The 25,611-nt window shown below is 41.1% G+C and overlaps 1 protein-coding gene across 3 annotated transcripts in view; it reads right to left on the bottom strand.

The window, feature by feature from the left end:
* The window catches only part of LOC128689508 (G patch domain-containing protein 4), an 84,391-nt gene that overhangs the window by 11,786 nt on the left and 46,994 nt on the right, over positions 1–25,611 (bottom strand). For all 3 annotated transcript variants that reach the window (XM_053777882.2, XM_053777883.2, XM_070086440.1), the window contains one exon: positions 23,061–23,226. In XM_053777882.2, the coding sequence (XP_053633857.1) occupies positions 23,061–23,226 (166 nt within the window). The remainder of the gene's footprint in view (positions 1–23,060; positions 23,227–25,611) is intronic.

Below are 25,611 nucleotides of genomic sequence, written 5' to 3'. Positions count from 1 at the left end.
TTCTCCATATACTCTTCCCTCCTTACCTCACTTCTACTTTGTAAAAACTTCTCATATGCTAACTTTTTCTCCCTTACTACTCTCTTTACATCATCATTCCACCAATCGCTCCTCTTCCCTCCTGCACCCACTTTCCTGTAACCACAAACTTCTGCTGAACACTCTAACACTACATTTTTAAACCTACCCCATACCTCTTCGACCCCATTGCCTATGCTCTCATTAGCCCATCTATCCTCCAATAGCTGTTTATATCTTACCCTAACTGCCTCCTCTTTTAGTTTATAGACCTTCACCTCTCTCTTCCCTGATGCTTCTATTCTCCTTGTATCCCATCTACCTTTTACTCTCAGTGTAGCTACAACTAGAAAGTGATCTGATATATCTGTGGCCCCTCTATAAACATGTACATCCTGAAGTCTACTCAACAGTCTTTTATCTACCAATACATAATCCAACAAACTACTGTCATTTCGCCCTACATCATATCTTGTATACTTATTTATCCTCTTTTTCTTAAAATATGTATTATTTTTTTTATTATTTTTTTATTATCACACTGGCCGATTCCCACCAAGGCAGGGTGGCCCGAAAAAGAAAAACTTTCACCATCATTCACTCCATCACTGTCTTGCCAGAAGGGTGCTTTACACTACAGTTTTTAAACTGCAACATTAACACCCCTCCTTCAGAGTGCAGGCACTGTACTTCCCATCTCCAGGACTCAAGTCCGGCCTGCCGGTTTCCCTGAATCCCTTCATAAATGTTACTTTGCTCACACTCCAACAGCACGTCAAGTATTAAAAACCATTTGTCTCCATTCACTCCTATCAAACACGCTCACGCATGCCTGCTGGAAGTCCAAGCCCCTCGCACACAAAACCTCCTTTACCCCCTCCCTCCAACCCTTCCTAGGCCGACCCCTACCCCGCCTTCCTTCCACTACAGACTGATACACTCTTGAAGTTATTCTGTTTCGCTCCATTCTCTCTACATGTCCGAACCACCTCAACAACCCTTCCTCAGCCCTCTGGACAACAGTTTTGGTAATCCCGCACCTCCTCCTAACTTCCAAACTACGAATTCTCTGCATTATATTCACACCACACATTGCCCTCAGACATGACATCTCCACTGCCTCCAGCCTTCTCCTCGCTGCAACATTCATCACCCATGCTTCACACCCATATAAGAGCGTTGGTAAAACTATACTCTCATACATTCCCCTCTTTGCCTCCAAGGACAAAGTTCTCTGTCTCCACAGACTCCTAAGTGCACCACTCACTCTTTTTCCCTCATCAATTCTATGATTCACCTCATCTTTCATAGACCCATCCGCTGACACGTCCACTCCCAAATATCTGAATACGTTCACCTCCTCCATACTCTCTCCCTCCAATCTGATATTCAATCTTTCATCACCTAATCTTTTTGTTATCCTCATAACCTTACTCTTTCCTGTATTCACCTTTAATTTTCTTCTTTTGCACACCCTACCAAATTCATCCACCAATCTCTGCAGCTTCTCTTCAGAATCTCCCAAGAGCACAGTGTCATCAGCAAAGAGCAGCTGTGACAACTCCCACCCTGTGTGTGATTCTTTATCTTTTAACTCCACGCCTCTTGCCAAGACCCTCGCATTTACTTCTCTTACAACCCCATCTATAAATATATTAAACAACCACGGTGACATCACACATCCTTGTCTAAGGCCTACTTTTACTGGGAAAAAATTTCCCTCTTTTCTACATACTCTAACTTGAGCCTCACTATCCTCGTAAAAACTCTTCACTGCTTTCAGTAACCTACCTCCTACACCATACACTTGCAACATCTGCCACATTGCCCCCCTATCCACCCTGTCATACGCCTTTTCCAAATCCATAAATGCCACAAAGACCTCTTTAGCCTTATCTAAATACTGTTCACTTATATGTTTCACTGTAAACACCTGGTCCACACACCCCCTACCTTTCCTAAAGCCTCCTTGTTCATCTGCTATCCTAGTCTCCGTCTTACTCTTAATTCTTTCAATTATAACTCTACCATACACTTTACCAGGTACACTCAACAGACTTATCCCCCTATAATTTTTGCACTCTCTTTTATCCCCTTTGCCTTTATACAAAGGAACTATGCATGCTCTCTGCCAATCCCTAGGTACCTTACCCTCTTCCATACATTTATTAAATAATTGCACCAACCACTCCAAAACTATATCCCCACCTGCTTTTAACATTTCTATCTTTATCCCATCAATCCCGGCTGCCTTACCCCCTTTCATTTTACCTACTGCCTCACGAACTTCCCCCACACTCACAACTGGCTCTTCCTCACTCCTACAAGATGTTATTCCTCCTTGCCCTATACACGAAATCACAGCTTCCCTATCTTCATCAACATTTAACAATTCCTCAAAATATTCCCTCCATCTTCCCAATACCTCTAACTCTCCATTTAATAACTCTCCTCTCCTATTTTTAACTGACAAATCCATTTGTTCTCTAGGCTTCCTTAACTTGTTAATCTCACTCCAAAACTTTTTCTTATTTTCAACAAAATTTGTTGATAACAGCTCACCCACTCTCTCATTTGCTCTCTTTTTACATTGCTTCACCACTCTCTTAACCCCTCTCTTTTTCTCCATATACTCTTCCCTCCTTGCATCACTTCTACTTTGTAAAAACTTCTCATATGCTAACTTTTTCTCCCTTACTACTCTCTTTACATCATCATTCCACCAATCGCTCCTCTTCCCTCCTGCACCCACTTTCCTGTAACCACAAACTTCTGCTGAACACTCTAACACTACATTTTTAAACCTACCCCATTCCTCTTCGACCCCATTGCCTATGCTCTCATTAGCCCATCTATCCTCCAATAGCTGTTTATATCTTACCCTAACTGCCTCCTCTTTTAGTTTATAAACCTTCACCTCTCTCTTCCCTGATGCTTCTATTCTCCTTGTATCCCATCTACCTTTTACTCTCAGTGTAGCTACAACTAGAAAGTGATCTGATATATCTGTGGCCCCTCGATAAACATGTACATCCTGAAGTCTACTCAACAGTCTTTTATCTACCAATACATAATCCAACAAACTACTGTCATTTCGCCCTACATCATATCGTGTATACTTATTTATCCTCTTTTTCTTAAAATATGTATTACCTATAACTAAACCCATTTCTATACAAAGTTCAATCAAAGGGCTCCCATTATCATTTACACCTGGCACCCCAAACTTACCTACCACACCCTCTCTAAAAGTTTCTCCTACTTTAGCATTCAGGTTCCCTACCACAATTACTCTCTCACTTGGTTCAAAGGCTCCTATACATTCACTTAACATCTCCCAAAATCTCTCTCTCTCCTCTGCATTCCTCTCTTTTCCAGGTGCATACACGCTTATTATGACCCACTTCTCGCATCCAACCTTTACTTTAATCCACATAATTCTTGAATTTACACATTCATATTCTCTTTTCTCCTTCCATAACTGATCATTTAACATTACTGCTACCCTTTCCTTTGCTCTAACTCTCTCAGATACTCCAGATTTAATCCCATTTATTTCCCCCCACTGGAACTCTCCTACCCCCTTCAGCTTTGTTTCGCTTAGGGCCAGGACATCCAACTTCTTTTCATTCATAACATCAGCAATCATCTGTTTCTTGTCATCCGCACTACATCCACGCACATTTAAGCAACCCAGTTTTATAAAGTTTTTCTTCTTCTCTTTTTTAGTAAAATGTCTACAGGAGAAGGGGTTACTAGCCCATTGCTCCCGGCATTTTAGTCGCCTCATACGACACGCATGGCTTACGGAGGAAAGATTCTTTTCCACTTCCCCATGGACAATAGAAGAAATAAAGAAGAACAAGAGCTATTTAGAAAAAGGAGAAAAACCTAGATGTATGTATATATATATGCATGTGCATGTCTGTGAAGTGTGACCAAAGTGTAAGTAGGAGTAGCAAGATATCCCTGTTATCTAGCGTGTTTATGAGACAGAAAAAGAAACCAGCAATCTTACCATCATGCAAAACAGTTACAGGTTTTTGTTTCACAGTCTTCTGGCAGTCATCTGGATTATTTTTGTTAGATCTAATTTCCCTACTCAGAACAAAAGTTGTCTGGGCAGCTAGAACTATGCTCTGAAAAACGACATATTGGCAACCAAGATCACCTACCTGACCCATAGTCAGAACATCCCAATTTAGCCCACCCAGGTAATTTTTCAGTCCCATGAAGTCGGCCAAGCGAAAATCTGGGACAGAGATTTGATTGCAGTTATCTGGGTAATTTCATGATATATTAAAACTAAGTGATTTGTGATCACTTTCTCCAAGCTCATCATTAACCTCAAGATTATTAATTAGTGAATCTTTGTTGGCAAGAACCAAGTCAAGCAGATTCTTTCCTCTAGTTGGTTCTGTCACAACCTGTTCTAAAAAGCAATCCTGAACCATATCAAGAAAGTCACTAGACTCAAGAATTCCTGTCATATTGTTCCAATCAATTTGTCTAAAGTTAAAATCTCCCATTATCACAACATTTTCATATAAAGATGCTTTATGAATTTCGTCCCATAACAGCTTACTGCACTCCCTATCAAGGTTTGGGGGCCTATAAATCACACCCAAAATTAATTTGTCATGTCCCTCGAGAAACTGTAGCCAAACAGATTCTGTGTTCGATGTTTCTAATCTTATATCATGTCTAAGACAGCAATTTAAATTTTCTCTGACATACATCGCCACACCACCACCCTTCCTGCTGACCCTATCAGTGTGGAATAGTTTATAACCCTGTAAGTTGCATTCAGAAGGCATTTCTCTATCTTTCAGGTTGAACCAGGTCTCTGTTATACAGGTCCGCCATCACAAATCCAGCAATCAGTTATTCGGTTCCTTCAGTTATTTGGCACTAATTTTGGCTAGCATAATTTCAAATTTCCCGGGTCGCCACACCAACCTGCTGGTACTGTTTGGTGGTGCTACTTGCTGCATAAGTTATTCTAATTTCTTTTTCTCCATTTATTGTTATAACCTGCTTACTTTTAGCCCTAGCCATGGTTCCAATGAATAAAAGAAATGCTTCTCATTATGTGAAGCACCTACACAGTACATTATCCATTAAAGATAAGGTGGCTTTGAAGCCACTGTCGGTTGCCATGAGCTCAGTCTCATGAAGCAGGAGAATATGCTTTTTTATTGCGCTAATATCAACACTACAGCTTATTTGCCTATCACAATTGATCTAATATGACATAAGAAACAATATAAATAACACAAAACATGTTAAATACTCCAGAATGAATAATATTTGGCATAACACCAAGCAGTTCAATGGAGGTATGAAGAGGATATGGTATACAAACACCATTCTCCTATCCCTGTCTTAGTGGCTTATATTAGAGAAAACGGAGTGTAGCAAAGGGCTAACTGTGATATACACTCGTACTGCACCATAAACCTGAAAAAAAAAGTTATTTTCTCTCTATAGATTATCACACATAGCAGCATATGTGTAGAGAACCTAGGATAACCCAAAAAAAGTCAAGGTGGCTTATTTTTAGTACATGGCTTGGGTTAGCCATATGTGATTTTTGGTAAATATTCGGTTCCCAGCCAGGGTAGAAACATTAGGCGTGTTTCTTTACACCTGTTGTCTATGTTTACCCATCAGTAAATGGGTACCTGGGTGTTAGCCGACTAGTGTGGGTGTTATCCTGGGACACTGACCTAATTTTCTTGAAATACTCTGCATAACAAATGGCTTTATATACAGTAGTATGTCACTGATGTCAGTTAGGCCTGTATACCTTGTACATATATGTGTAGTAAATAAAGATATTCTTTCTTTCTTTCAACACACCGGCCGTATCCCACCAAGGCAGGGTGGGATACGGGAGAAGGGGTTACTAGCCCCTTGCTCCCGGCATTTTAGTCGCCTCTTACAACATGCATGGCTTATGGAGGAAGAATTCTGTTCCACTTCCCCATGGAGATAAGAGGAAATAGACAATAACAAGAACTAGAAAGAAAATAGAAGAATACCCAGAGGGATGTGTATATATATGCTTGTACATGTATGTGTAGTGTGACCTAAGTGCAAGTAGAAGTAGCAAGACATACCTGAAATCTTGCATGTTTATGAGACAGACAAAAGACACCAGCAATCCTACCATCATGTAAAACAATTACAGGTTTTCGTTGTACACTCACTTGGCAGGACGGTAGTACCTCCCTGGGCGGATGCTGTTTACCAACCTACTACCTAGGTATAAAGATATTATTATTATTAAACCATACCCCCGGCCGGGATTGAACCCGCGGTCATAGAGTCTCAAAACTCCAGCCCGTCGCGTTAGCCACTAGGCCAGCTAGCCACAATAAGATTCATCCAACTAGGTATATTTCTACACCATAGGAAGGCTAGCACAGGCACCACTGTGACCACAAATGCAAGTTTTTACAGACGAATCTCCAGCTAGCGTGGCCGTGACGAACTCTAGCTCAAGTCCCTTCACTGCCGTCAACATGACTTAAGAAATCGTAATGACACGATTGCAAATAAACCATACCCCCGGCCGGGATTGAACCCGCGGTCATAGAGTCTCAAAACTCCAGCCCGTCGCGTTAGCCACTAGGCCAGCTAGCCACAATAAGATTCATCCAACTAGGTATATTTCTACACCATAGGAAGGCTAGCACAGGCACCACTGTGACCACAAATGCAAGTTTTTACAGACGAATCTCCAGCTAGCGTGGCCGTGACGAACTCTAGCTCAAGTCCCTTCACTGCCGTCAACATGACTTAAGAAATCGTAATGACACGATTGCAAATAAACCATACCCCCGGCCGGGATTGAACCCACGGTCATAGAGTCTCAAAACTCCAGCCCGTCGCGTTAGCCACTAGGCCAGCTAGCCACAATAAGATTCATCCAACTAGGTATATTTCTACACCATAGGAAGGCTAGCACAGGCACCACTGTGACCACAAATGCAAGTTTTTACAGACGAATCTCCAGCTAGCGTGGCCGTGACGAACTCTAGCTCAAGTCCCTTCACTGCCGTCAACATGACTTAAGAAATCGTAATGACACGATTGCAAATAAACCATACCCCCGGCCGGGATTGAACCCGCGGTCATAGAGTCTCAAAACTCCAGCCCGTCGCGTTAGCCACTAGGCCAGCTAGCCACAATAAGATTCATCCAACTAGGTATATTGGATGAATCTTATTGTGGCTAGCTGGCCTAGTGGCTAACGCGACGGGCTGGAGTTTTGAGACTATGACCGCGGGTTCAATCCCGGCCGGGAGTATGGTTTATTTGCAATCGTGTCATTACGATTTCTTAAGTCATGTTGACGGCAGTGAAGGGACTTGAGCTAGAGTTCGTCACGGCCGCGCTAGCTGGAGATTCGTCTGTAAAAACTTGCATTTGTGGTCACAGTGGTGCCTGTGCTAGCCTTCCTATGGTGTAGAAATATACCTAGTTGGATGAATCTTATTGTGGCTAGCTGGCCTAGTGGCTAACGCGACGGGCTGGAGTTTTGAGACTCTATGACCGCGGGTTCAATCCCGGCCGGGGGTATGGTTTATTTGCAATCGTGTCATTACGATTTCTTAAGTCATGTTGACGGCAGTGAAGGGACTTGAGCTAGAGTTCGTCACGGCCACGCTAGCTGGAGATTCGTCTGTAAAAACTTGCATTTGTGGTCACAGTGGTGCCTGTGCTAGCCTTCCTATGGTGTAGAAATATACCTAGTTGGATGAATCTTATTGTGGCTAGCTGGCCTAGTGGCTAACGCGACGGGCTGGAGTTTTGAGACTCTATGACCGCGGGTTCAATCCCGGCCGGGGGTATGGTTTATTTGCAATCGTGTCATTACGATTTCTTAAGTCATATTATTATTATTATTATTATTTTTCTTTTTTATTATCACACTGGCCGATTCCCACCAAGGCAGGGTGGCCCGAAAAAGAAAAACTTTCACCATCATTCACTCCATCACTGTCTTGCCAGAAGGGTGCTTTACACTACAGTTTTTAAACTGCAACATTTACACCCCTCCTTCAGAGTGCAGGCACTGTACTTCCCATCTCCAGGACTCAAGTCCGGCCTGCCGGTTTCCCTGAACCCCTTCATAAATGTTACTTTGCTCACACTCCAACAGCACGTCAAGTATTAAAAACCATTTGTCTCCATTCACTCCTATCAAACATGCTCACGCATGCCTGCTGGAAGTCCAAGCCCCTCGCACAAAACCTCCTTTACCCCCTCCCTCCAACCTTTCCTAGGCCGACCCCTACCCCGCCTTCCTTCCACTACAGACTGATACACTCTTGAAGTCATTCTGTTTCGCTCCATTCTCTCTACATGTCCGAACCACCTCAACAACCCTTCCTCAGCCCTCTGGACAACAGTTTTGGTAATCCCGCACCTCCTCCTAACTTCCAAACTACGAATTCTCTGCATTATATTCACACCACACATTGCCCTCAGACATGACATCTCCACTGCCTCCAGCCTTCTCCTCGCTGCAACATTCATCACCCATGCTTCACACCCATATAAGAGCGTTGGTAAAACTATACTCTCATACATTCCCCTCTTTGCCTCCAAGGACAAAGTTCTTTGTCTCCACAGACTCCTAAGTGCACCACTCACCCTTTTCCCCTCATCAATTCTATGATTCACTTCATCTTTCATAGACCCATCCGCTGACACGTCCACTCCCAAATATCTGAATACATTCACCTCCTCCATACTCTCTCCCTCCAATCTGATATCCAATCTTTTTGTTATCCTCATAACCTTACTCTTTCCTGTATTCACCTTTAATTTTCTTCTTTTGCACACCCTACCAAATTCATCCACCAATCTCTGCAACTTCTCTTCAGAATCTCCCAAGAGCACAGTGTCATCAGCAAAGAGCAACTGTGACAACTCCCACTTTGTGTGTGATTCTTTATCTTTTAACTCCACGCCTCTTGCCAAGACCCTCGCATTCACTTCTCTTACAACCCCATCTATAAATATATTAAACAACCACGGTGACATCACACATCCTTGTCTAAGGCCTACTTTTACTGGGAAATAATTTCCCTCTTTCCTACATACTCTAACTTGAGCCTCACTATCCTCGTAAAAACTCTTCACTGCTTTCAGTAGCCTACCTCCTACACCATACACCTGCAACATCTGCCACATTGCCCCCCTATCCACCCTGTCATACGCCTTTTCCAAATCCATAAATGCCACAAAGACCTCTTTAGCCTTATCTAAATACTGTTCACTTATATGTTTCACTGTAAACACCTGGTCCACACACCCCCTACCTTTCCTAAAGCCTCCTTGTTCATCTGCTATCCTATTCTCCGTCTTACTCTTAATTCTTTCAATAATAACTCTACCATATACTTTACCAGGTATACTCAACAGACTTATCCCCCTATAATTTTTGCACTCTCTTTTATCCCCTTTGCCTTTATACAAAGGAACTATGCATGCTCTCTGCCAATCCCTAGGTACCTTACCCTCTTCCATGCATTTATTAAATAATTGCACCAACCACTCCAAAACTATATCCCCACCTGCTTTTAACATTTCTATCTTTATCCCATCAATCCCGGCTGCCTTACCCCCTTTCATTTTACCTACTGCCTCACGAACTTCCTCCACACTCACAACTGGCTCTTCCTCACTCCTGCAAGATGTTATTCCTCCTTGCCCTATACACGAAATCACAGCTTCCCTATCTTCATCAACATTTAACAATTCCTCAAAATATTCCCTCCATCTTCCCAATACCTCTAACTCTCCATTTAATAACTCTCCTCTCCTATTTTTAACTGACAAATCCATTTGTTCTCTAGGCTTCCTTAACTTGTTAATCTCACTCCAAAACTTTTTCTTATTTTCAACAAAATTTGTTGATAACATCTCACCCACTCTCTCATTTGCTCTCTTTTTACATTGCTTCACCACTCTCTTAACCTCTCTCTTTTTCTCCATATACTCTTCCCTCCTTGCATCACTTCTACTTTTATTTTTATTATTATTATTATTATTATTATTATTATTATTATTATTATTATTATTATTATATTATTATTATTATAATATTATCACAGCTTCCTTATCTTCATCAACATTTAACAATTCCTCAAAATACTCCCTCCATCTTTCCGATACCTCTAACTCTCCATTTAATAACTCTCCTCTATCAAATCCATTTGTTCAAATCCATTCGTTCCCTAGGCATCCTCAACTTACTAATCTCACGCCAAAACGTTTTCTTATTCTCAACAAACTTTGTTGATAACATCTCACCCACTCTCTCATTTGCTCTCTTTTTACATTGCTTCACCACTCTCTTAACCTCTCTTTTCCTCTCCATATACTCCTTCATCCTCACATCACTTCTACTTTGTAAAAACCTTTCATATGCTAACTTTTTCTCCCTTATTACTCTCTTTACATCATCATTCCACCAATCGTTCTTCTTTGCTCCCACACCCACTTTCTTGTAACCACAAACTTTTGCTGAACACACTAACACTACATTCTTAAACCTACCCCACACATCTTCAACCCCATTGTCTATACTCACTAGCCCATCTATCCTCCAACAGTTGTTTATTTCTTACCCTGGCTCCTTTAGCTTATAAACCTTCACCTCTCTCTTACCTGCGCCTTCCATCTTCCTTGTATCCCATCTACCTTTTACTCTCACTGTAGCTACAACTAAAAAGTGATTTGATGTATCTGTGGCCCCTCTATAAACATGTACATCTTGAAGTCTACCCAACAGTCTTTTATCTACTAATAAGTAATCCAACAAACTACTGCCATTATGCCCTACATCATATCTTGTATACTTGTATATCCTCTTTTTCTCTGAATCCCTTTACAAAATATTACCCTTCTCACACACCAACAGCTCATCAGGTCCTAAAAACCATTCATCTCCATTCACTCCTATCTAACACACTCGCACATGCCTGCTGCAAGTCTAGGCCCCTTGCACACAAAACTTCTTTTACCCTCTCCCTCCATTCTTTCCTGGGACAACCCCTACTGCTTCTCCCCTTAACGTCATTCTTTTTTGCTCCATCCTCTCTAAATGACCAAACCACCCCAACAACCCCTTCTTCAGCTGTCTGAATAATAATTTTAGTAACTGCACACCTCCTCTTAATTTCCACCCTACAAATTCTCTGCATAATATTTACACCACACACTGCCCTTAGACATGACATCTCCACTACCTCCAGCCTCCTCCTCCTCCTCCTCCTCCTCCTGCAGTATTTACAACCCATGCCTCACACCCATATAAGTGTGTTGGTACCACTATACAGTAGGGCCCTACTTATACAGCAGGTTAGGTTCCAAGCTACTGCCGAAAAGCAGACATTGCCGGAAAGCAGAACGCCATTTTTTCCACTTATAAATGCATATAAATGCCAGACAACAAGGTTACACTAACTTATATGTATTAAGTTAGTAACAGAACTAAGCATTAAAAAACAATAAAAAGTATAATACATACACATTGCATTCATTACTTGCCTTAAAATATTTGTAGTATTAATTTAGGGCAAGATGTGAGCAGTACTTATTTGTAGGAAGTCAGGTGTTAGGTAGCTCTGGCTCCCCATCCCAAACTTAGTATACGATATTTAAAGCAGCCCAGAGATATAAAATACACATACAGTACACACATTATTTACCTTAAAATATGTGGAGTCTTAATGTAGGATGAGAGGTGAGTAGTATTTATTTGTAGGAAGTCAGGTGTAGGTAGCCGGTAGATGTAGACCTGGGCTACATAGCTATATGATATTTAACCCTTTGACTGTTTCAGCCATATATACAGTGAAACCCCTATTATTGAACTTAATCCGTTCCAGAAGGTGGTTCTAAAATCGAAACGTGCAAAAACAATCAATTTTTCCCATAATGTAAATCTTTCTTTCTTTCAACACACCGGCCGTATCCCACCGAGGTGGGGTGGCCCAAAAGGAAAAACGAAAGTTTCTCCTTTTACATTTAGTAATATATACAGGAGAAGAGGTTACTAGCCCCTTGCTCCCGGCATTTTAGTCGCCTCTAACAACACACATGGCTTACGGAGGAAGAATTCTGTTCCACTTCCCCATGGAGATAAGAGGAAATAAACAAGAATAAGAACTAGAAAGAAAATAGAAAAAAACCCAGAGGGGTGTGTATATATGTGCTTGTACATGTATGTGTAGTGTGACCTAAGTGTAAGTAGAAGTAGCAAGACATACCTGAAATCTTGAATGTTCATGAGACAGAAAAAAGGACACCAGCAATCCTACTATCATGTAAAACAATTAAAGGCTTTCGTTTTACACTCACTTGGCAGGACGGTAGTACCTCCCTGGGCGGTTGCTGTCTACCAGCCTACTACCTAGAAACAATGTAAATATGTACAATTAATCTGTTCCATACACTCAAAAATATTCACTAAAAATTCATTTTTAAAGAATATAGTTTTACATACACAAAACAATGATAAACAAGTATAAATAAATATAAACATTACATACCTTTGTTGAAGACTCTTGTTGGCTTATGGAAAATAGGGAGGAGGGCAGAGGGAGTTGGGGTTATTGTTCAGAAGGGGAATCCTCCTCCATGTTGCAGATATGGCTTATTTCAGCTTGATCAGGGTGATATTTTTCAGCAAAAGCTTGCACCCTACTCCATATTGCACAAATCTCCTTAATCTCTGAAGAAGGCACCTCCTTGTCCCTCACTCTTCCTCCTCCTCTGAAGCAAGTTCCTCAGCTGCAGTCTGTTGCTGTTCGAGTTGAAGGTCTTGCAGCTCTTCAGTGGTTAGCTCTTTCCTGTTCTCCTCCACCAACTCTTCCACATCCTCGTCACTCACATCCAACCCCATGGACTACCTCAATGACACAATACATTCCACAACAGGCAGAGGGTCAACAGGGTCAGCTTCAAACCCTTCAAAATCCCTCTTTTGGACATAATCTGGCCACAATTTTCTCCAAGCAGAGTTCAAAGTCCTGGAAGTCACTTCCTGCCAAGCCTTACCTATAAGGCTTATGCAATGGAGGATATTGAGGTGACCCCTCCAGAACTCTCTTAGGGTCAATTCAGTGTCCGAGGTCACTTCAAAGCACCTTTGAAACATTGCTTTCGTGTAGTTTTTTGAAGTTAGAAATGACCTGCTGGTCCATGGGCTGGATGAAAGTAGCAGTGTTTGGGGGCAAGAACTTCACTGTTATAAAACTGAAGTCCCTAGACAATTGGTCTTCCAAGTCTGGAAGATGAGCAGGAGCACTGTCCAGTACCAGGAGGCACCTGAGTGGCAATTCCTCTTCCAGGAGGTATTTTTTCACAGTTGGGCCAAATACATCATGGGCCCACTCTTTGAGAATTTGTCTCGTGACCCATGCCTTATTATTAGCTTTCCACATCACACACAATTTACTCCTGAAGACATTGTTTTTCCTTGAATGCTCTGGGATTTTCAGAGTGATACACCAGTAAAGGCTTCACTTTGAAATCCCCACTAGCATTAGCACAGAACAAGAGAGCCTGTCTTTCATAGGCTTGTGTCCTGGTAATGCCTTTTCCTCCTGCATGATGTAGGTCCTCTTTGGCATTGTCTTCCAAAAATGGCCTGTTTGATCACAATTAAACACTTGTTGGGGAAGGAATTCTTCAGCCTCTACGTACCCCTTGAATTTATGCACGAATTTTTCAGCCGCAATTTTGTCTGAACTTGCAGCCTCACCATGCCTTACAACACTGTGTATGCCACTATGCATCTTGAATCTGTCGAATCAGCCTCTGCTGGCCTTAAATTCACTAACAGCAGCACTCGTTCCAGGCATTTTCTTTACGAGATCTGCATGTAACTGCCTTGCCTTTTCACAAATGATCGACACTACAACACTATCTCCCGCTAACTGTTTTTCATTGATCCACACCAACAACAACTTCTCCATATCTTCCACTGTTTATGATCTCTGCTTTGTTAGCACATTCACCCCTTTTGCAACTTTAGCTTCCTTTATTTCTATTTTCTTTGCCAGGATGGAGAAGACTGTTGATATCGACTTCCCTTACATCCTGGCAAAGTTGGCTAAACGTATGCCACTTTCGCATTTTTCAACGATCTCTTTCGGTATTTCTATCATGTTTCTCGCCTTCTTTATCAAATGGCTGGCACTAAAAACTGTCTTTGGGCCCATGCTGGCTTATTTTGCAGTCGCAATTAAAAAACAAGCACCAAAAACAAGGAATTATTACAAAATGTTTTGGAATGCGCAAAGTAATGCTCACTCAACCAGTGACAGGAAGACTGAGAGGTGTAGTGGCGGCATCCCCTGGGCAGTTGGACGGGCAGACGTGTATCATTTGTCTTATAGCCTGAGCAAAGTCTGATAACTGAAGCAAAATTTTGCACAAAAAACAGTTTGAAAACCAAAATATCCAATAACTGGAGCGTGTGAAAACCAGGATTCCACTGTACATATACATCTTACAAGCCAGTGTTTCTGATGTATTAATACGCCAAAATTCTAGCGGCTTCAAATCAAGCGGTAGAAAGCTGGTAGGCCTACATGTGAGAGAATGGGTCTGTGGTCAGTGTGCGCAGTATAAAACAAATCCTGCAGCACGCAGTGCATAATGAGAAAAAAACTCCGACCGTGTTTTTGGATTAAAATGCCGAATTTGAGGTGTATTTTCGTATAGTATTTATTGTTGTATTTTCATTTTCTTGGTCTTATTTGATAGAATGGAAGACATTACAGAAATAGAAATGATTTTGATTGGTTTCACATTGAAAAGGACCTTGAAATTGAGCTCAAATTAGCAGAAATGTTTGATTTTTGCCAATGTTCAAGAGTAAACAAATCACGCCACACGTCCAATACACATCAAGTGACGAGTCTAATATTCTTTCAAAAGTGTGCTGATATTATTTATACCATTTTACAATAATGCAGTAGTCTGCATAACAGTAAATCTTCTATTTTTTGTGAGAATAAAAGTTAAAAATGGAAAGCAAGAATAACATAAGAGGGGCCTGGAGACATGACTAATGAACAGAGAAAATGTTATTTTAGTGCCAGGAATGTCCGTCTTGTTTATTCCAGACCCTATTTTGAAATTGGTATCTTTTTGTATTTGCATGAAATTGGCCAAACTGCCAATTTCTGACCACTTTATTAGGTAGTTGAAATTCGCAAATGGGCAGTTTCTTGTACTCAATCAATAGAACAAATGGAGTTCTAAAGAAACAGCTATGACTATGGTCGACTGGAACAATGGAATTGGCCGAAAACAGGGCTCAAAGTGGGCGAAATTGGCAATGCATATATATTGCCGAGATTGCTAACTTCGCAAGAGCGTAATTCCATAAGTTTTCCATCAAATTTCATACTTTTGGTGTCATTACCACCGGGAAAAGATTCTCTATTATTTCACAAGAAATTTTTTTTTTTTTTCAAATATTTTGTGACAAAGAGAGAGACTTCAGGATTTGGGGTCTCGACAGTCAAAGGGTTAATGCGGCCCAGAGCCATATTATTACCATCGACAGACCTTGTTCACCTTGTAAACTGAGTTTAATCATTTCTAACAACTACCTTTAGATGCCACCATACACGAAGGGAGAAGTAATAATAATTCATTGCAAGAATTGTAAACAAAAACGGAAAGTGTTAAGGGGAGTGACTAGGCCAAACGCAGATTCATAGACGTTTTCTCTGGTGCTGGACCAGAGAAAACGTAATGTTTTCCCTCCACCGTCTGCCACATCTCCATAGCATATAAACATAGCATGTTTATATGCTATGTAACATGTTTCTAATATAATTTTGAAGAAAACATCATAGATGGATAAATGAAAATGTTTATATTCACATAAGACATTTAATGTGCCCAAGAGTGATTATTATTATGTATTAGTGTTATTACTATGGTGTTAAGACTAGAGGGACACTCTTAGTGATTTTAATGTGTACCTGCATGCCAGCACAATGTGTAAGTATATTTAGGTATAGGTACATATAAGTACAGTGGACCCCCGCATACCGATGGCATCACATAACGTTAAATCCGCATACTGATACATTTTATCGCTAAGATTTTGCCTTGCATACCGCTAAAAAACCCGCTCAACGCTATTCGTCCGAGACACGTCTAATGTGCGGCCTGAGTCAGCCTCACATGTTCTGCCGGTGGCATTGTTTACCAGCCAGCCTCCGCGGTAACATCCAAGCATACAATCGGAACATTTCGTATTATTACAGTGTTTTTGGTGATTTTATCTGAAAAATAAGTGACCATGGGCCCCAAGAAAGCTTCTAGTGCCAACCCTACAGGAATAAGGGTGAGAATAACTATAGAGATGAAGAAAGAGATCATTGCTAAGTATGAAAGTGGAGTGCGTGTCTCCGTGCTGGCTAGGTTGTATAGTAAACCCCAATCAACCATCGCTACTATTGTGTCCAACAAAACGGCAATCAAGGAAGCTGTTCTTGCCAAAGGTTCAACTGTGTTTTCGAAACAGAGATCGCAAGTGATGGAAGATGTTGAGAGACTCTTATTGGTATGGATAAATGAAAAACAGATAGCAGGAGATAGCATCTCTCAAGTGATCATAAGTGAAAAGGCTAGGAAGTTGCATGAGGATTTAATTAAAAAAATGCCTGCAACTAGTGATGATGTGAGTGAATTTAAGGCCAGCAAAGGTTGGTTTGAGAGATTTAAGAAGTGTAGTGGCATGCATAGTGTGATAAGGCATGGTGAGGCTGCCAGTTCGGACCACAAAGCAGCTGAAAAATATGTGCAGGAATTCAAGGAGTACATAGACAGTGAAGGACTGAAACCTGAACAAGTGTTTAATTGTGATGAAACAGGCCTGTTTTGGAAGAAAATGCCAAGCAGGACCTACATTACTCAGGAGGAAAAGGCACTCCCAGGACATAAGCCTATGAAAGACAGGCTTACTCTGTTGATGTGTTTCAATGCTAGTGGTGATTGCAAAGTGAAGTCTTTATTAGTGTATCACTCAGAAACTCCCAGAGCGTTCAGGCAAAAGAATATCCTCAAGCCTAATTTGTGTGTGCTGTGGAGGGCAAACAGTAAGGCATGGGTCACTAGGGACTTTTTCTATGACTGGTTACACCAAGCATTTGCCCCCAATGTGAAAGATTACCTAACTGAAAAGAAATTAGACCTTAAGTGCCTCCTGGTGTTAGACAATGCCCCTGGTCATCCTACAGACGTGGCAGAGCGACTTTATGGGGACATGAGCTTCATTAAGGTGAAGTTTTTGCCTCCTAATACCACTCCTCTCCTGCAGCCCATGGACCAGCAGGTTATTGCAAACTTCAAAAAACTGTACACAAAAGCTCTGTTTGAAAGGTGCTTTGTAGTGACCTCAGAAACTCAATTGACTCCAAGAGAGTTTTGAAGAGATCACTTTAATATCCTCAATTGTGTAAACCTTATAGGTAAGGCTTGGGAGGGAGTGACTAAGAGGGCCTTGAACTCTGCTTGGAAGAAACTGTGGCCAGAATGTGTAGACCAAAGGGATTTTGAAGGGTTTGAGGCTAACCCTGGGAATCCTATGCCAGTTGAGGAATCCATTGTGGCATTGGGAAAGTCCTTGGGGTTGGAGGTTAGTGGGGATGATGTGGAAGAGTTGGTGGAGGAGGACAATGAAGAACTAACCACTGATGAGCTGCTAGATCAACTTCAACAGCAAGAGGCCAGACCTGAGGAAACTGCTTCAGAGGAGGGGAGAGAGAAATTGAAGAAGTTGCCTACTTCAAAGATTAAGGAAATGTGTGGAATGTGGCTTAAAGTGCAAACCTTTTTTGATGACAATCACCCTAACACAGCTATTGCAAGCCGTGCTGGTGACTATTACACTGACACTGTTGTGAAACACTTTAGGAAAGTCATAAAGGAACGAGAGGTACAGGCCACTATGGACAGATATGTTGTGCGACAGAAGACCAGTAACTGAAGCTGGTCCTAGTGGCATTAAAAGAAGAAAGGAAGTAACCCCAGAAAAGGACTTGACACCTCAAGTCTTAATGGAAGGGGATTCCCCTTCTAAACACTAAGACTCTCTCCTCCTCCCATCCCATCAATCATCACCAGATCTTCAATAAAGGTAAGTGTCATGTAACTGTGCATGCCTTTTTCAGTTCGTGTGTATTAAAATTAATATTTCATGTGGTAAAATTTTTTTTTTTCATACTCTGGGGTGTCTTGCACGGATTAATTTGATTTCCATTATTTCTTATGGGGAAAATTCATTCGCATAACGATAATTTCGCATAACAATGAGCTCTCAGGAACGGATTAATATCGTTATGCGGGGGTCCACTGTATAATTATCAGAGTACATATAAAATATGCAATAACACTTGAAATGTTGTGAAGTTTTCAGACATAATAGAGAGATGTGCTCATGGAGGATGTAAACAAACCAGGTGGGGTGCACCATATTAGAAAGAGTGGGAGCCATATATCGAGTTTTGGTCATAATTTGAAATCGCTGTAGTATTAGCAGAATGCCATAAGGTGAAATGCTGTAAAGTGGAGTCCTGCTGTATAAATACAGTATTGAAGATGGTTATGGAGCTCAGTGGACAGTAGACAGCTCTGGGTCATATGTTTTATCATTTGACACAACTCAACAAGATTCACTCTACAATTTTCTTGTTTATTTCAGTAAGAAAGACAGATTGGATCATATGATAGGACTCTCATATCTGTGGGGGATGCATTCCAAGGACCTGCCATGGATATTGAAACTATGGATAGTAGCAAACACTATACATAAGTCCTATATAGACCTATTATTAGTTTAACTGATAAATTATGCACAATAAGTGGAGAATTATCCCTTTTTCACTGATGGGAAGCAGTTTACAGGTTCTCTTAGGCTTTGAAGAATTGCTTCTCCACTTTTGCACTTTGGGGCCATTATTACGCAAGCTAAGAGGTATCACTGGGCTACAGTAAACCTTGGATAACTGAAACCACGGATACTGAATCAGTGGATATGGGGGTCCTACTGTACTTTAAATTCCCTATTTTATTGATTGTTGATAAAGAAGTGCTTGGAATACAGTAGACAGGTGTGAGCTATCTGTTTGTGTTTAATCAGCTGACAGCTGTGAGTCAGTTTTCTCTTGAGGTCAAAAAGACTTCTGCAAACTCCACATTGAGTCAGAGCCAACAACCACCTCTTCCCAGGTCATATAAATCAATGAACAGAAAAATTTCATGCCTGAGCCATGGCAAGTAAACCCAGGTAAAACAGCACTAATATATATGTCCTGTCTAAGGGCAATATGTGGTGTAAATATTATGCAGAAAATTCAGTGTGTGGAAATTAGGAGAAGGTGTGGAGTTAATAAAAGTATTAGTCAGAGGGCTGAAGAGGGTTTGTTGAGGTGGTTTGGTCATTTAGAGAGAATGGACCAAAGAAGAATGACACGGAGAGCATATACATCTGTAGGGGAAGGAAGGCAGGGTAGGAGTCGTCCCCAAAAAGGTTGGAGGGAGGGGGTAAAGGTGGTGTTGTGGGCGAGGGGTTTGGACTTCCAGCAAGCGTGTGTGAGCATGTTAGATAGGAGTGAATGGAGACAAATGGTATTTGGGACCTGACAGGTTGTTGGAGTGTGAGCAGGATAATATTAGTGAAGGGATTCAGGGAAACTGGTTATTTTATATAACCGTACTTGAGTCCTGGAAATGGGAAGTACAATGCCTGCACTTTAAAGGAGGGGTTTGGGATATTGGCAGTTTGGAGGGATATATTGTGTATTTCTAAACGTATATACTTCTAAACTGTTGTATTCTGGGCATCTCTGCAACAACAGTGATTGTGTGAGTGAGGTGAAAGTGTTGAATGATGATGAAAGTATTTTCTTTTTGGGGATTTTCTTTCTTTTTGGGTCACCCTGCCTTGGTGGGGGACCCAAAAAATCACAGGCACATTAAATGTCATAAAATGTTAATAAAGACACTGCCTAATCCATCTATAATGTATCTTTTTCAGAATTGTATAATAAACACACTACATAACATGCCCCTCAAGGGAGGTTCCTTTATGCTGGTGAGGGGCTCTTGATCTAGGGAATTGGATCTGTGCTCCGGTTCCGAGTTGAACCTAAATACCTTCCATCCCCCCCCCCACATGCGCTGTATAATCCTATGGGTTTAGCACTTGCCCATAATTATAATACGTAAGATATGAGGTGCAAAAGGTAGCTAGGAATTTGTTTCTATAATCCTGTCAACTTTGTTTCTAGTTTGATTCTGGAGATTAGAAAGATTTCTTTCTAAAGTCTGGATTTGTGGTTGCTCTTTTCTGTACATATTTTCCTGTCAAGAGTTTCTTGCCTTCATAAATTATATACTTAATATGCATGATAGTGTTATTTCCCCACCTTGCTTTTGCATATTATAAATTAAGTTGCAAACCATGAACATAGTTGTGGATGAAAAGGATGAAATAGTATATCGCCCATTGTATATAATTACATTAGGAGCTTGTGTAAATTTTTATCAAGTGTCTACTCTTGATGCTGAAGTGCTAAATCATTGCCATACATGGTAGCAATTTTTGGTCAGATAAGTAAGGAGTAAAGTCACTTTTTTTGTGTGTGTGTGGGGGGGGGGGGGGGCGGCAGAGGTTGCTTTTGCCCTTGTTTAAAGTTGCTGTTGTCTACACGCTCACCACCACCTTCCGGGTTTATACATTTGTTACTTTTACTTACTTTTCACAATGAGCTTTTATAAACTTTTTCATTGTCTGCACCACATGCTAGTACCACCACTGCCACCCCAGTCAGTCTTCATTGTCTGCACCACATGCTAGTACCACCACTGCCACCCCAGTCAGTCTTCATTGTCTGCACCACATGCTAGTACCACCACTGCCGCCCCAGTCAGTCTTCATTGTCTGCACCACGTGCTAGTACCACCACTGCCACCCCAGTCAGTCTTCATTGTCTGCACCACATGCTAGTACCACCACTGCCACCCCAGTCAGTCTTCACTGTCTGCACCACATGCTAGTACCACCACTGCCACCCCAGTCAGTCTTCACTGTCTGCACCACATGCTAGTACCACCACTGCCGCCCCAGTCAGTCTTCCTTAACACTTGTGCCAACTAGGCAAAAATTTGCTTGAAATACTGGATAACATTGCAAGTTAAATTTGTAATTGCAATGCATTCTTACACCATTGAGTTTAAAAATTTGGCTTTATTTTATAGAAGTATATATTGCACTGAATTTAGTAATTTTTTTAATTGGAAAAAAATGACCATTTCCTCACAAAGCTTGTAATATGTGGTTTACATATTACAATATATTAATTACAAAGAAAGCCGCTAGCAGGCCTAGGCATTTTGGGCAGACTAATCCTAATTCTTACTGACACAGATTATGGAGCAATGCACTTCAATATTCCTCAATGCATATAGATATAAAAGTTAGGTAATTAAAAACATTATCATTAACAAAATTGATAAGCGAGGTATCACAAAACACACAACAGTATTACAATTAGTAAAATTAGTAATGGGAATGGTCGTACCTCGGCATGATACTTCTTATATTGGCAAAAGTATTTCTGGCAAACTTAGGACTGAAGATTAATTAAACCTTAACTATTTTGGGAATTTTGTTTAGTCATTTGGGTGAGTAAGTGTAAAAATGGGGAGAATTACAGATAGTGTATTTTGTTTTGGATGTTAACTTTTTATTTTTTTGATGTTTGCTTTATTTCTTTCAGAGTAATAAATGCCCTAAAGCCTGGCCAAATAAAGAAAATTGAAAGATCTACCATGGCATTTAAGTGCATGGAAAATATCAACCAGTTTGTGGATGGTGCAAAGGCATGTGGTGTCCCATCTCAGGAAACCTTCCAGACTGTTGACCTTTGGGAGCGCCAAAATCTTAATTCTGTAGTAATTTGCATCTTGTCACTTGGAAGGAAGGTAAGGATGAGTGAAGTTTTAAATGGTTAGGCACTTTAAAAGCAAAATTTTCCTTGTACCATTTTGAAACTTGGCCCCAGAAATTGGTGCATGAATGTTGTGCATGAATGTGTGAGTGAGGTGAAAGTGTTGAATGATGATGAAAGTATTATCTTTTTGGGGATTTTCTTTCTTTCTGGGTCACCCTGCCTCGGTAGGAGACGGCCGACTTGTTGAAAACAAAAAAATTAAAAACCCTCTTTTAGGTAGTAGGTTGGTAAACAGCAACTGCCCAGGGAGGTACTACCGTCCTGCCAAGTGAGTGTAAAACAAAAGCCTGTAATTGTTTTACATGATAGTAGGATTGCTGGTGCCCTTTTTTCTGTCTCATAAACATGCAAGATTTCAGGTACGTCTTGCTACTCTACTTACACTTAGGTCACACTACACATACTTGTACAAGCATATATATACACACCCCTCTGGGTTTTCTGCTATTTTCTTTCTAGTTCTTGTTTATTTCCTCTTATCTCCATGGGGAAGTGGAATAGAATTCTTCCTCTGTAAGCCATGCGTGTTGTAAGAGGCGACTAAAATGCCGGGAGCAAGGGGCTAGTGAACTCTTCTCTTGTATAAATTACTAAATTTAAAAAGAGAAACTTTAGTTTTTCTTTTTAGGCCACCCTGCCTTGGTGGGATATGGCCAGTTTGTTAAAAAAAAAAAAATGAACAACTCTCCATGGGGAAGCAGAGAAGAATCCTTCCTCCGTAAGCCATGTGTGTCATAAGAGGCAACTAAAATGCCAGGAGCAAGGGGATAGTAACCCCTCCTGTATAAATTACAAATTGTATAAAAGAAGAATTTTGTTTCTTCTTTAACGGGTCACCATGACTCAGTGGAAGATGGCCAAGTGTTAAAAAATATGAATACCAACCTATTAAAAATACTCAGGTGCATGTTATAAGCAGTCTGTATATCTAAAATGATACTTATGAGCTAGAAAAACAAATCAGCATTTTAATCTTACCTTAGAATTACAGCTCTTAATGGTTGTAATGCAATTAATGTTATCTACATTGCCAATCTCATCTTCAGCTTCAGAAGGCTTCTTTGACCTTACATTACCCAGGATGCAGGCAATATCATCTTCACTGTAGCGACTCAGGTCTTTCCCACGGGTAAATTTGTGGTAGCTATCAATAAAGAATTAGCATTAGCTCAGGCATAAACATACCTTCCTGAAGAATAAAAAAGGCACAATACTGCCACTGGAGTAATACACAAATAACTTACATGTAAGAGACTGAAACTTATGATGACGTTTTGGTCTGACTTGCACTATAAACCAGTCACATAGAGATGTGCAAAGGAAAAGGAGTGAGAATACATTATTATTATTATTATTATTTTATTAACACACTGGGCGATTCCCACCAAGGCAGGGTGGCCCGAAAAAGAAAAACTTTCACCATCATTCACTCCATCTCTGTCTTGCCAGAAGGGTGTTTTACACTACAGTTTTTAAACTGCAACATTAACACCCCTCCTTCAGAGTGCAGGCACTGTACTTCCCATCTCTAGGACTCAAGTCCGGCCTTCCGGTTTCCCTGAACCCCTTCGAAAATGTTACTTTGCTCACACTCCAACAGCACATCAAGTATTAAAAACCATTTGTCCCCATTCACTCCTATCAAACACACTCACGCATGCCTGCTGGAAGTCCAAGCCCCTTGCACACAAAACCTTCTTTACTCCCTCCCTCCAACCTTTCCTAGGCCAACCCCTACCCCACCTTCCTTCCACTACAGACTGATACACTCTTGAAGTCATTCTGTTTCACTCCATTCTCTCTACATGTCCGAACCACCTCAACAACCCTTCCTCAGCCCTCTGGACAACAGTTTTGGCAATCCCGCACCTCCTCCTAACTTCCAAACTACGAATTCTCTGCATTATATTCACATCACACATTGACCTCAGACATGACATCTCCACTGCCTCCAGCCTTCTCCTCGCTGCAACACTCATCACCCATGCTTCACACCCATATAAGAGCGTTGGTAAAACTATACTTTCATTCATTCCCCTCTTTGCCTCCAAGGACAAAGTTCTTTGTCTCCACAGACTCCTAAGTGCACCGCTCACCCTTTTCCCCTCATCAATTCTATGATTCCTCATCTTTCATAGATCCATCCACTGACATGTCCACTCCCAAATATCTGAATACATTCACCTCCTCCATATTCTCTCCCTCCAATCTGATATCCAATCTTTCATCACCTAATCTTTTTGTTATCCTCATAACTTTACTCTTTCCTGTATTCACTTTTAATTTTCTTCTTTTACAAACCCTACCAAATTCATCCACCAACCTCTGCAACTTCTCTTCAGAATCTCCCAAGAGCACAGTGTCATCAGCAAAGAGCAACTGTGACAACTCCCACTTTATGTGTGATTCTTTATCTTTTAACTCCATGCCTCTTGCCAAGACCCTCACATTTACTTCTCTTACAACCCCATCTATAAATATATTAAACAACCACAGTGACATCACACATCCTTGTCTAAGGCCTACTTTTACTGGGAAAAAATCTCCATCTTTCCTACATACTCTAACTTGAGCCTCACTATCCTCGTAAAAACTCTTCACTGCTTTCAGTAACCTACCTCCTATACCATACACCTGCAACATCTGCCACATTGCCCCCCTATCCACCCTGTCATACATATAAGAGGGAAAGGGGAGATGAGAGTGGTAGAATGGGAAGAGGAGGAGAAACAGCAACAGCAGTGGCGGCAGTGGCAGCAGCAGCGGCAGTGGCAGCAGCAGCAGAAGAAGCAGAAGCAGCACCAGCAGAAGAAGCACCAGCAGAAGTACTACTACTACTACCACTCTTGTCCTCATCTACTCTTGTATTTATTGTGGCTCCCTTCCCTTCGTGCTTCTCTATGTGACTACATAACAAAGAGGGTGTATATACAGTGGACCCCCGGATTAGGCCGTCATCAGAATAAGTAATATTCAGAGTAAGTAACGTTTTTTTCATCAAAATATTGGCTTGGTGAACATCACTGAACTCAGTATAAGTCATTCGTCTGGAACATGTCCACGCGGCCTAAATGGCTCTGACACTCCATGTACAGCCAGTGAGGACGATCCCATGCGTTCATACGATACATTTTTTATTATTCCATTCTTTTTAGTGCTTGTAACCTCTAAATAAGCCACCATGGGTCCAAAGAAAGCTTCTAGTGCCAGCCAGCCCTTTGGTAAAGGGCTGAGAGAGAGGGGAGAATGTGCCTTTTTCAGTGATTCTGTAATATGTACAATACTAAAGCAGCAGGAGTCGATAAAGGTTATAACACCAGCAGCGATGAAATGTAGCATTAACAGTGTAGCAAGTAAGTTAAGCGATTAATAGATAGAAAAAGGACAGCACGAAACTGACTCCTCCATTGTTGTTGGAGGTATATAGGGCTACTGACTAACACTGTTGCCTCTGCTGCTGCCTTCACCACCACTATGTAAGACTTCTCTTTCAGTGGCCCTTATACACCCAACAACAAACAACACACCA

This window comes from Cherax quadricarinatus, chromosome 18 (genome assembly GCF_038502225.1).
Source record: "Cherax quadricarinatus isolate ZL_2023a chromosome 18, ASM3850222v1, whole genome shotgun sequence".
Lineage (NCBI taxonomy): Eukaryota > Metazoa > Arthropoda > Malacostraca > Decapoda > Parastacidae > Cherax > Cherax quadricarinatus.
This window is presented reverse-complemented; position numbering and strand designations above follow the sequence as displayed.